The following is a 14,065-nucleotide window of genomic DNA, read 5'->3' as shown; positions in this document are numbered from 1 at the left end:
GACTATTTTTACTTCACAGTCATGCAAATAGCGTGCTTAAAACTGGCCATATTTCAATCCAAAATTAATCCCCCCCATTCAAGTAATTTTCAGGATCAGAAAATTCATAAATAAGTAAAGTGCCCCCAAATTCAAATAAATTACAAAACTTACTCTGTTTTCCTTCTTTGTTTGTCCTCAAAGATGTCATTGAGATTGATTGCCACCTGCCCTAAAAATTTATCCAGACCCACCAGGGACCTGTGCATAACTATGAGGAAAAGAATGTATTTCTCTGGATTCCCCTGCATTAGCAACCCAGGCAGCTCAAAGGAGGCCTCTTCCTTCCACACTGGCTCAAGGGTTTTTTCAGCTACAGAGGTGGAGTACTTTTCCTTGCCCAGCTGAATTATAGTGTATGTGTCATTGGTGCCACTTTTGCCTTTTGGCTTCAGATCTTTGGCTTGGAGCACTGTGACCTGCACGTGGGTTGGAAACCACTTTTGGGCTTGCTCGGACAGCATCATTCTGCCCTTTTTCTCTGCACCGGGTTCTGGAGCGCAGGGAGTGCCCCTCCCGTAGGGAGAGCCTAATTCCGTAATCACTGCATCCTAAGGACACTCGACCCGGCCGGGCCGGCTCGGGCTGCCCAGCTACCCTAGGGCAGATGTCAGAGCGCCTCGCGGGGGAAGCCCGGGGGCACGGCTTCTCTGGGGGTCCCTTTCCTCTGGAGAAGCACAGGGGCCCACATCACCTGGCCGCGCCGTCCAGGCCTCCGCGCGGACCCGCGCGACTCGCGTAGCCACCGTCCCCCGGTGCCCGCCCGGGGACGGCCCTGGGCGGCGGCGGCTCCGGGGCCTGCGGGCAGGTGAGGCCTGGCCGCTCCGGGGCTGCGGAGGTGGGAGGCGCGCCCGGCCTCCCGCCTGCCTCCTGCGGCCAGGCCGCCTCCGCCTCCCCACGCCTCCCGCCCGCCCCGCTCGCCCCGCTCGCCCGCCGGCCGGCCCGGCTCCTCCTCCCAACCCCGGTAATACGAACCGCCGGCGGCTCGCGCGGCCTCGCTCCCTCTCGCAAACCTCTCCCTCCTCCTCCCCCTCGCCTGGGCTCCTCCTCCCGGACGGGGGCGGGTCGCCCGAGGGCGGAGTGGGACGGGGCGGGGGACGCGGACGCCCCGGCGCCGGCGGGGCGCGGGGCGGGCCGCGAGCTGCAGGGCTGCGGGCGCGGGATTCGGCCTGGCCGGGCCAGCGGCTCCTAGCACCGGGCGGGCGGCGGCGGCGGCACTTCCGGGTTCGCCTTCTCCATGTTGATCCTGGGAACGCGAGGGGCGGGGCCGGGCGGGGCCGCGGGGTCAGGGGTCGGCGCCTCCCTGGTTGCCGTGGAGACCGGGGCGCGCGGCACGGGATGCGGTGCCTGAGCGCTCCCGCTAGGTTCTCGGTGCTGCTAGGGCCTGGCCAGTGCTGGTGTTTGTATGGTATGGACCACAAAGGCCGACAGAAGGGTCCTGGAGAGATCTCCAGGATAGGAACCACTCCTGAGAGGAAGTCACCAGGCCCTGGGGACCGCCCGAGCTGGGGAGAGACCCAGTTTCAGTCTTTGAGGGCGGGGAAATCTGCCCTCGCTGACACAGCTGGAGTTCCCTAGTAGATGGAATGGGTCCTCTAAATGTCGGAAACAGAATTTCTCCAACCTCTTATCCATCCTTTTTGAAAAGAGAAGATCCCATCAATTTAATAAAATGGACATACTCCACCCAGTCTTTGGGGGAAAGGAAGCAAACAGAAGATGTCAAAACTAACACAGACATTAATTAAGACGTCAAGAGGCACTGAACTGGCATCAGAAGACCTGATACTGTTCTGACCTTTACCACGATCAATCTATGTGACTTTGGCTGAGTCACTTCCCTTCCCTGAACCTAGGTTTTCACTTAAGTAGAACAGGTCTCCATAATGTCTCAAACCCCATCATGACTGTTGGGACCAGCAGAGAAAGCACCTACCCCTGTACGCTAACCACCAACTGCACTACCTGGATTGTGTGGAGGCCGCGTCCTAATTTGGGAAGAAGAGGCTGGAAGAAGTATACTGGAAAAAGTATAGGTGACTTTTCCTAATACAATGGCACATAGTTTCAAGGCTCATTTGCTCTTCTCGTTCTCAATTAAAAAAACAAACAAAAAAAACTCTTATGTCCTGCCTTTATTTCTATTCATGTCTTTCCAAGAAATTCTTGCAAGTTTTTAGACTACATTGTATATCATGGAAAGCCTTCATAAAGCTTAGCATGCAGTGTGTGTGCCAATTTATTGTATAACTTAGTGCCTTTTCTCCCATTACAGGACTAATTTTGAGAGTAAAATAATATGATAGATGTAAATGCACTTTTTTCAACTTAAAATGGCCCCCAAATGGGCAAGGTATCCTGTTTATTGTTTTCAGGCTAAATTTTAAACTTCTCCAATCGAGGCAGAATTTTCCATCCCTGGGAGAGAGCGAATGAAAAGGCCATGTGTGGAAAGCAGAACAGAATTATCGCACTGCGCATAGCATCTGGATCCCAGAGTGGGCAGTTGTCAACTTTAAAGAAAAATATTCTTAGGGATTTTTAAAGAGTACATTGGAACCATCAGTGGTGGAATTTCACCAGGATCTCTAGGGAGAAATAATTTGACACCTGAAACTTACAAAAGCAAAATAAGCATCATGAAATCCAATTTAATTAAGTTTAGAAGTTTTATAAATTGCATTTTTAAAGGCTTCAAGTCTCTATTAAATGCTGTAATTAAATAAACAATAGATGATTAATTATAATAGTGAATGTGTGTTTCTAAAGAGCTTAAATTGTTTGGTAAGCTTTATTAATGATTATAAACTTGTTTACAAGTATCATTTTGCTCATCTCTGAAATATGGCCATCTCTGGGGTAGAAGCTGGCAGCTGTAGTTCGCAGCAACGCAATAACAGACTCCAACACAATTCAGAGAATACTCTAAAGGCAAGAGCTAACCAAGTGGAATTGCTAACCTTTCTTCCTGTAGCACCTAAATTTCTTTTTGAGTTTCCTAAAAGTTGAATAGAGCCAAGATCATTCAGTTTCACTGCTGGCAAGATCAGACATTATGACTTAATATTTCTAAGGCAGAACAAGAGAATAGCATATTTTTTCCCATGGGGAAAGCAAATAAACAAATGAGTTAAGTAGAATCTTGAATTATGTTATAAAAGGGAAGAAATTTCCTAATGTTTCTCTCATTTTATTATATTAAGAAAATAAAAACTTGTCAGTTGGGTCAAGTATATGGTTGACTCATAATGAAAAATAATGTCAATTACATAAGATCTGGAATCAAAGTGGTTCTGCCAAAATATTTTACTAAGATAGACATGGACAGTAACTTTAAAATGATTGCGTGCATAAGGACAACATACCAGAATTGAAGAGAGCCACATTTTTTGTTGTTGTTGTTATCCTATCACTAATGATATGTCCGGAAATATTTGGTACAATTCCAAAATCAAGGGCTTGGGAAAATAACATTTTATGGGAGGAAAATGCTGAAAATTCTAATTTTAAACTGTTACAATTCTTGCTGCAATGAATAAGGATGATTTTACCAGAAAGTTAAAATAGTCAACGTTATTCCCTAGGAGTGGAGGATTTCACAGATGAAAACATTTATTAAGTGCTGCACCTTTCAGTGACGTCCCGGAAGAGAACTTACTCCAAGCATTGCAGAAGATATTCCCTTTGGACATTAGCATCTCTAAAATCAGGTCTTGCAAATCTATTGTAGGACAATTATGATGCTCTCAACATTTAAATAGCCCACTGAGTCAAGAGTGCTAATGCTCTTATACACATTATGTAATGGGTATTAATTCTTTTCCAGATGGAGATGTAAAAACATCAGCAAGAAGCTTTCCCAAGGTATCATTACAGCCTTCAGCCTTCAGGTACATACACACGCTTCAAATACATGTACAACGGAGAAGTATATAAAATTCATAGGGGCTGGGGATGTGGCTCACGCGGTAGCCCGCTTGCCTGGCATGCGCGGGGCGCTGGGTTCAATCCTCAATACCACATAAAAATAAAATAAAGATGTTGTGGGATGTTGTGTCCACCGAAAACTAAAATAAATAAATATTTTTAAAAATTCTCTCTCTCTCTCAAAAAAAAATTCATATATGTATACACAGCAGAGTTACACTGGAGGCAGATCAACGTCCATGGAACCAGTCACAAACTAAAAAAGTATTGGACAAAATGATCTGAAGTTACAATGGCAATGAATAGAGTTGGGAAATTTTGGTAATTGTTTTGCTTTGTTTTCATCACTGGGCTGATGAATGTGTCTTTGGGGATTGGGCAGTGTATGGATGCAGTCTGTGATGCATGAGAAGCAACATGGTATGCGGTGTACAGAGCTCGAGTCAGCAGCCTGGATCTTAATCCCAGGTCTGCCTATTACTAGCTACATCGTATCTTTGGGGAAGTAATTTTTCTTCTCTGGGCCATCTGTAAAACAAGTCTGTAATAGCAGCTATCAAAGCATCCTCTAACATTTAATGATCCTATGTAGTACATCCACAGCACAAAGAAGCAAATTGCCTTACAATTATCTAATTGAATTTGGAAAATAAACTAAAGTAGATTTCCTTTTTATGTAACTTATTAATGAAGGATCCTCTAATTCAGGAAGAAAAAAAAATATTCTTCAAGATGTCCTAACAGTTCTCTCTACCAAATGAAAGTAATTAATGATCACAGAGGAAATAAATATAACTTTTATTAATAGGCCCTGCATGAGGAAATTGACACCAACAGCTCAAGATTTGGAAGAAATTACATGTAAGTGCTAGTCTTTTGAAAAGCCTTAAACTTTTTACTTGTAGCCCTAAAGATAACCTCTATTCATATTATTTGTAGCTTCTTAAAACTGTGAAAACATGCTGAGGAGAGTAAAAATTTAGGGAGTAGAATATATATGTGTACATAAGAATGTTTTGTGTGGATGTCTGTATTCTTTTTTTCATGGTATACTATTATGTTATACAATTTTGTCACCTCAAAAAATCAACGCACATTGATGCATACAACATAAATTGATGAGATGACTAAGCCCCATTTGATCTTTTGTCCTTCCAAAGGACAGTTGTTTCCAATTTTTCAACTATCATAAGCAATGCAGTATAAACATGTAACTTATGTCTCCTATGTACACATGCAGGGATTTGGGGGTAGCATTGGTAATTATACCTTTTTATGACAGCTGACATTGTAATCATGGGAAATTTGTGGGTAATAGGTTGGAAAACCCATGGACTTGTGCAATAGACCTGAGTTCTAATTTCAGTTCTGCCAACTGAAGAGCTATAGCCCTGGCAAGCCTTGATCTGTCTATTCCTCAGTAAGCCCTTCCAACTTCAGAATTTTCAAAGTCCTTTTCTTATATTTACTGAGAAGCAGAGATGATTGTTCTTGAGATAAAAATTTTTGAGAATAATTAGATATTTGTCTCCAAATTTTAATTGTGTTACCATCATGAGTCTTTCTAAAATCTTCCAGAATATTGGTACTTACATAAATTTAGGAGAATCTTGTTGCTGAAAGAAATGATTATTAGAGTTTCAGAATCTCATCATCTTTATACTTTGTGAACATTGGTTAATTAATTATTTAATTTTTAGAAAAGATCCCTCTTAGTTGCTGAGGGTCCCACTAAGTTGCTGAGGCTGGCCTTGAACTTGTAATCCTCCTGCTTTAACATCCTGGGTCACTGGGATTATAGGTTGATGCCACCACGCCCAGCTCCTGTTAATTTTTTATATATAGTTAAAATCCAAAATAGGATTTAAAAAAATATTAAACAATTGAATTATATTTCTGGGATATTCTGAAATACATGATGTTTCTAGAATAAATGGAATAAATGTTCATTTGGAAAGCATTTAACTGTTCAGGGGTGGCAAAAACATTTGGTGGTGGTATGTCTCCCCACTCCAGCAGATTTAGTGCTTTCTATTTGATCTTGTTAAACAAAGTAAAGAACTCTTAAAGTAATTACTACATTTGTCATAACTTTTCCTACTTGTTATGTTTTATATATTGATGTAAAGCCTAGGGGGAAATAGCAGTTTGAGGGAATAGATGGAGCTCTTCTTGTTTCAGGGTCAAATTTTAAATAATTTTTCCTAAAGCAAAGTTCAATCAACCTGAACAATGTCCTATTTCATCTGAATATCTGATAACACAAATATTTTTGGCTTATCTTTATATCTTCTGAATTAAGTTATTTTCAGAACACCTTTAGATTATAATATAGGGGGGATGGTTCCAAGCCTGTATTATAAACATTTTCTAGCAATTGGAATATCATGGATGACCTGCATGACCAAAATTAAACAGAGGATTCTCTTTGGGCACTGCTCACATCAAGATGTGGCAGGACACTTGGACAAAAGATTCTCCATATTCTTTGAACAATTCTTGTACTTCAGTTGAGCTTTAAGCATTATCAGAGCCTTCTTGATGTGATGTCAGGGCCTAACACTGCTTTAGTGAAAGCACACACAAGCGAAAAATAATTGACCTAATTTTGCTACTCAAATGAGCAGCAGCCTGTACTGTAATGTTTGGCATCCATAAAGGGCAGAGGAATTGAAATGTATTAACGAACTTTATACAGGGAAGAAGACTCAGCTAGGACAGCCCTGAACTCTTCAACCCTCACAACCAAAGGACAAAATGCTAAAAGAGTATCCCTTGTGGAAATACATTGGGTACCCACAGCTCACACACCACTGTGATCTGCCTTGAATATTTGCTGGAATATAAAGCAAAATAATGTATGTAAAAGCCTTTTGTAAACTCTAAAGAATTTTACAAATATAAAAAATTTCATCATGATTTTAGGCTTATAACATATTCATATGTATGATCACTCACACTTTTTCTTCTGGCATCAATGGTTGCTTAAAATGACACAAGTGGAACAGATTAAGACATAAGAAAATTCCAATTTACCATCACTCAAACTATATTAAATATGACTCAACTTTATCAGGTGAGGCACTTGTGAAGGACAAATAGGAACCTGGTAGCTCCATAGATAAATACATGTGATGGGCCAAGACTGGCTATTGCAGAGCAAAAAAAAAATAGACTGTATTAACACAGGCTAAATATAAGTGTATTGTGGAAGTGCAAACCTAGTGCTTTCTTGGAAAAGCGTGCCTTAACAAGCTCATGTGGTTATAAGGTTAATAATAACTTATGTGTTTCTCATTCCTAGTAATTGCCAATCCCCTTGTGACCACGCTCCTAGTTTCAGGCAGCAAGTAGGAGAGTCAGACTTACTGCTCCAGAGAGGGGAAGCCAAAAACACACCAAAGACTCACTTCTCAGCTTTCCTACTTGAAAGTAGACAATAAGAGATAACAGAAGCCAATGAATGCAGTAAATAAAGAATTTGGGAAGAAGGCAGTTAATGAAAGAGCTAGACTAGGCAAAGATTTCACTGGGTGCGGGGGAATAAAGATAGGAGGGCTGAACAGGTAAATTGTCTCCAAGATCTTCCATTCTCCTCTCACCTTGTCAAAACTGAGATCTGAGAAAATGATAAACTAGAATGAATATGAGCATCCAAAACTAGATGTCCTGTGTACCTCAAAAGTGAGCAAAGTCCCAGAGCTTCCTAATTCCGTGCACCATGTTGGCTTGGAGCAGCAATGGCAGCAGGAGAAGCAGGATGGGGAGACGGCAGATGCTAAGCAGAGAAGGTCTGAGAAATCCCACTTCTCAGCCTCCTGCCATCAAAGAGGCCCCAGACAACCTCTGAAAAGCTCATCTCCCCTGAAAGTGATCCAGAGAGGGCTGGTAAACCTAAAGATGTTGCCAGGTTGGGACAGGGAGATTTGGAGTAGAAGGACCAAGGATCAGGGACAGACCATGGTGGGGTCTCCACCTATTACTTCATACAACTAGATGCTAGTGGAAATGCCAACAGCCATAGACCTGCCTGGGATTCTCCCAGTGGCTTCAACTCTAGTCCTGCCCTTAACTCATAATTTTTGTCCTGGAGAGGATGGGGAGGAGGAAATTCTGAAACTATATTTCTGTGAATATGTATCTTTCAAATCCTGAAAGCTTGAATTGATTCAAATATGACATTTTTCTGGATAAATTTTGACAGGAGAAGAAATAGGGGAATCAAAATAGAGATTATGTTGGCTAATAGGAAAATAGTTTTACTTCGTATCTATTGCCTGAGTGTGTGGCCTTAAACATATCACCAATAAAGGAGAATTCATTATAAGCTGGTGTACTCTGCTCATTTACCGTATTTTTTTCAGTTATGTTTAAAATATATTTCACATTCATTCAGTGCACCTATCAGCAAATTGATTAGGGAACTCAAATTAGTTGTTTCTCTAAAAAAAGCATGAACACTAAAAAGAACTCCACTGTGATGGTCTCATTGGAGACTTGGATCTTCGACTTTAGATATAAATATTTATGTCCGCAGACTTGTCTCTGATCTAATAATATATATTAGAACCTATAATTTTATAAACATAGCATAAAACATATAAATATATACTATATGTAATTTCTTTATGTTTAGTATTATATATTACTACAAATATATAAAATGTTGTATGCTACTATGTTATAGATATAATTCATAAATATATAATACAAAATTACATAATAACACAAGATGTTATTATGTGTTATATATGAGCTGTATATAATTAATATGTTTGATTTTATACATATGCATATAATTACAGGTTCTTTGGCTGCAGGAATCTGAGATTCACAGTCGTTAATTTGTTTAGAATAATTTTATTATATTGGTAAATGTGACACAAAATTGAAGACATGTTTCATATTTAAGCCTAGGGCCAATCCTGGTGACACAGCTTGGAGACTGAAGTTGGGATATGGGTACCTCGACAGCTGGGGCTCATGGCTGGGTTGAATGAGGGACCCTGGCATGCCTCTGGGTTTTCTGCCTCTCCCTGTCTGCTCACTGTCACTTGATCCTCTGTATTGTGCCTATTCCTGTTGTTCTCCTCATCTTAATGCTCCCTTTTCTTGCCACAACTCCTTGTGGCATTGACTTTCAACCTTTATTTGCCCGCCTGAGAGACAGTTTCATGGGCGAGCTCAACTTTTCTTGAGGCAGGGCTTATCCTGGAGACTCCAGCTTCAGGACCTGTGGCTGCAGCTGGGTGGAAAGAGGAGCAGATCTTGGAGGCAACAGAGGAATTTCCTCTATGAGGGCAGGGGGGTCCAGCTACCTCAGACCAGGCTATTGGGAGACAGATGCAATGACTGATAGATATATAAACATATTAAAATGCGGACATTGAAGGCTTTTGATGTGATTCAAATTTCAGAGTCAAGCTTCGTTTAAGAACAAAAATGCATTCTACTGCTCAGTTAAATGAAATAAAGTGTTCAAATCACTAAGTGTAAGCTCTTGTAACATAGATGTTTATGATAGAAGCACATATTACTCCAAGTATTTCTCTCTATATTCCACTAATGTTTGTGGATTTTTTTTTCTTTCAATCGTTGGACTAATAATGACTTTGCAAATTATAATTGCTAATATTCTCTAGAGTAGAAGGCTTTTCAGATCACCTTCCAGCATTAATACCTATTTAAATTAAAAAAAAAAAACACTGAGTTGCATTTGGAATTTCTGGTTTCTTCTGTTTGTCATGCAAATATTCAGTTCTGTTCTTTTTATGATAATGTGAAATAAAGTAGTTTCTCATAGTAACATTGTAAATCATTTGCTTTCTATTACATGCAGCTGGTTTTGTTACTATAATGATTTTCTATGAGTGCATATTGCAGAGCACATAAGATGCAATGTGATATTCCTTTATTCAGAATTTATATGCAATTATTATTTGCCCAGAAATAATGAGACAATTTGGAAATATAGTAATTTATTATAATACATTTCTTTTTAATACATATCTACATTGGGCGGGGGGGAATCTAAATTTCTGAGAATGCCATGCCATCTCTTTTTGTTATATGGACTAGAGTTTTCATCTCACTGAAAATTCAGAATCAAAATCAAAAACAGCTGAGGTAGTTACTCGGGTGCCTTCCTTCAGCTTATTCAAAAGAATATAGGATGAACGGTAAGAATTAAGTAAACCACAAATTATTTTGGAGTGTCTGGTTTGTATTATAAATAAATTTTTCACTGCTGGTTGTTTTTTCAAAAATATTGCCTGTATTTTTGATATTCATTCCTATGATCTAATGTAAACTATGTCCTACCAGTTTAATGTATTGTTAGTTCATGATTACATTTTTTATTATACTCATATGCTATAAATATTTCTCACTCTGCTCTTTGGATCTCCCCCAAATAGCAATAGTCTTTGAGACACGCCATGGAAACTGTGAAGGGAAATATCCCCCTTTTGTGTTGGCACATATTAATTTCACACCTTAAATAGAATCTAACCACATCAACAATGAGGCACCTACTTTTAGGGGTAGATTTTTAACAAGTATTTTTAAGAGAGGAAAGTTATTAAGAGGCAACAACAACAACAAAAATCAAAATGGACTAGCACTCTGCTTTCAACATTTCCTTCCTCATTCATCTTCACTAGAATTTTAAAGGACTTGATACTTTTACATTAGTTTGTAGTTTAACAAAATCCCAGTAGCTAAGTCTTCAATTTTTGAAGTAGAAATATTTGGGAACCTTTTCTTATATACTTAAAAACAGTACACTCAGAATATTTTCACATTTTTTCTCCTTAATTACCAATGCAGTGTCACCTGCACAATGGACTGCATGTAATGGGGAAGTCCGAAGATGACCAGTTACAGTCTTTATGTCACCTATTTTAGCAGGGCGTTGGATTTCTCACTGCCATGTTTTGGTGTTATTCTCGTTTTCTTAGTGGTCCCCCTGGCTCTCCATAAAGGAGTCCAGGGTTTATGAGAGAAGGCAGACTGGTGCTACCCTGCACCAACAAGGGCTTTTGGAAGCAAGAACTGGTGGATATCGATGACACAGGCACCAGTGAGATGCTGTGTGCAGAGAAAACCATACCTGCATCTACACAGGGGCCCTCTTAGCAGTGAAGAAAAGGACATGTGCAACCAGCCAGAGCAGCAGGAGGACAGAGTCCCTGTACATGGCTGACTGCTGACCACTTAGCCCATCCTTCCCCTTCCTGGAAGTGTCAGGTCTTTAGAGAGGTTAGAGGGTAGAGGCATCTCACTCCTGTTTGAAGAGATGGGAAGCAGCCTCCCCATTCCAAGTTTCTTGGACCACACATCTTGGGTGAGATGAGGTTGAGCGAGTGCTTTAAAGAGAATACAAACTGACTCTTAAGTCAGACAGATGGGTATGTATTTTAATTTCATGTGCCTTGACTATTTTGAACCCTGCTAAAGATATTTTTAAGGGATGTTTTGATCATTAATTCTCTTTAAAATCCCTAGGGAGACCTGATCAAACTAAGAGAAGTTTCTTAGATCTACTGCAATAAAGGGAGAACACCATCTTGCCAGAGCCTTAGGAAGGCCTCAAAGTGGAGATATTAGGAAAGGGAGCAGGGGCCTGGGTGGGCGATTTAAGGAGGAATGAGGCAGAGACAATTGGTGAGATTTGGGCAGTCTATGTCATGAGAACTTTAAATAGAAACAAATTAAGGATAGGGTCTTGAAGTGGATCCTTTTAGCAAGTTGCTGGTTGATTGAACAGCTTATCTTACCGATACAACTCTTTTTCTGGACCGAACATCAAGGCCATTTTTCTTGGTCTCATTATTGCTGAATATAGGTTAATTCACGATATCATTTATTATGCAGCCATGCTATAAAAATTTCTCACTATTCTCTTTGGATCTCCCCCAAATAGCAACAGTTCTGGTCTCAGAACTGTTAACACAGGAACAACAATTATAAGGGTTTTAATTCTTTTTTTTTTTTTTAGTATTTATATTTTAGCTTTAGGTGGACACAATATATTTTGTTTTTATGTGGTGCTGAGAATTGAACCCAGTGCCCCACGCATGCTAGGTGAGTGAGCTACCTCTTGAACCACATCCCCAGCCCCAGGGTTTTAATTCTTGACTGACAGATGTAGACCATCCCCGACCCAAACAATTCAAAAAGTTGTAATTGGCGAAAAATAATAGAATGTCATGTTTGTGCTCTCACTTCACCGAAGCTTTGAAATAAGCAAATTGCATCATGCTATTATCCTCATTTGGAATTGGAAGCTCAGAGTTAAAACATTTGTCCAAGATCACAAAATGAATGAGCAGAGAAGACAGAGTTCAAAACCAGGTTGTGTAAGGATGAGCTGCTGAGATATTTACTGCCTCTGGGGTGACCAAGATTGTCTTGCTGACTTTAAAACCTTTGCTGTCATTGTTTCCTCACTTACCAAAGTAGGTAAGGGCTTAGCCATTTTCTTGGCAGAGCTTTGGTGCGACTTAAGTTTTTCATTTAGGACTTCAAATGAGAATCTGCCTTTGACATGACACGTGTTTGAACTTAATTACACACTATCTTCCAGAGTTCTTTATTTCTGTCTCTTCAAAAAAGATCTTAAAAGGCCGGAAGTGCTTCTTACACTTCCTGTGTACCTGCCTGCCCGGAAGAGAAGCTCAGTGCTGCATGTGAATTGAACTGAAATATTTATCATTCATGCAGCGACAATCATACCTCCACCACAGAGTCCTAGCTACTATTTAAGGCTCAGTTGCTCCACCAAATATTTGTTGTGAAGAATAAGTAAATATTTCCCAGAGTGTTCCGGTGAGCACATTACCACTGCAAACAGATTTTTCACTGGCTTTTCTCTTATGTTCAAGTATCAGGAAACAAGAGAAAAAATTATGTTGCCTCTACTGTGTCAGAAATAAAGATAAGACTCTGGGAGCATTCAAAAAACCAAGACCAACTGGTTCTAAAACAGGGTGGATTTCATTCACCATGTGTTAATCAAAGATGGTTGCTTCAGCCCCTGCCCAGTTGGACTAAACAGTAACCAGGAGATGGAGGAGGTAGTTTCCCATATGCATCAAAAACAAAAGAAAATAACAAGAAACATCTCTTAAATCACAGGGTGTGGTGCTGGGGGTTGTGGTGCTGGGGGGTGCGGACTGGGGGAAGGGAACGGGGCATTTGTTTTCTGAGAACATTCTCTATAGACTGTGGCCTTTTACTGTTTCCTTCCTTTTACTATTGTCCTTCCCCACCTCGAGGGATCACCTTCAGACTGCCTTTCCTTAGGACTGCCACAAAGGGTCACCTAAGTTAATTTTTCACCTGGATTAAAATGTTAGCACCTGGGGACCTCATACCATTAATGTTATTTGCCAAAGTTCCCACATACACAGAGATCATCAGAGCTACCATCCTTTGATTAAAATCACCTGCTTTCCACAAGATCCTCATTGTTAAAAAGATGGAGGAAATGAACCTGAGGTAGCCAGTGGTTGTTGAGTTTCTCAGTGGTCTGTCTTGAAGATGAGTGATTAGATTCTACTCTCACCATTTTCTGGTGGTGGTCAGGAGCTGTTTTATTAAGAAGGCAGAGTGGCAGGTTGAAGGTGGCTTTCAACCATGAGCCTTGGAGCCGCCTGCCCTATTAAAATAACCAGTATAGATGGGATGCATGTATTTCCGACTGGAAGATAGCATTTGTTCTAGGCCTCCAGTGAAGATCAACTCACAGAGTGGAATAGAAAACTGGGTAGTTGCTTTAGATATGAGTGCTTTGATCTGAAACTACCTACAAAATTATACATTTTATTTTTGTCATGGTTTTGGAAACTGAAGCAGCTCTGAATTCTTTAGAAAATAGCTTGAATTATCCATTTAACTCAGTTTATGGACTCACTGTCAAACATGGGGGGGGATTCAGAAAATACCCAGTCTCACCTGAGGACAATTTTCAAAGCTTTGAGTCTGTAGCTGAAATGGCTTCTTCGTGGCATGGCAAGGGGACTTGGAACTGTCCCTCCCATACCACCTATTATTTCTTCTTTGATCTTTTCTTGTCCTTCTACCCTCTACTTCCTAT

General features: G+C 40.5%; 1 protein-coding gene across 2 annotated transcripts in view; it reads right to left on the bottom strand.

Moving 5' to 3' along the window:
* Positions 1-1,283, bottom strand: part of Rab11fip2 (RAB11 family interacting protein 2) — a 28,516-nt gene extending 27,233 nt beyond the window's left edge. The window contains exon 1 of one of the 2 annotated variants that reach the window (XM_078042695.1): positions 1,015-1,283. Coding sequence is in view for 1 of the 2 variants with exons in the window: in XM_078042655.1 (XP_077898781.1) it covers positions 154-506 (353 nt within the window). In the remaining variant the exon portion in view is untranslated. Of the gene's footprint in view, positions 1-153; positions 973-1,014 lie in introns of those variants that run through there. The other variant, XM_078042655.1, reaches the window with a different exon arrangement.
* Between the last annotated feature and the right edge of the window lie 12,782 nt (positions 1,284-14,065).

This window comes from Ictidomys tridecemlineatus, chromosome 1 (assembly GCF_052094955.1).
Source record: "Ictidomys tridecemlineatus isolate mIctTri1 chromosome 1, mIctTri1.hap1, whole genome shotgun sequence".
In the NCBI taxonomy this organism is placed as follows: Eukaryota; Metazoa; Chordata; class Mammalia; order Rodentia; family Sciuridae; genus Ictidomys; species Ictidomys tridecemlineatus.
The sequence above is the reverse complement of the archived record's forward strand: the minus strand, read 5'-3'. Positions and strand labels throughout refer to the sequence as shown.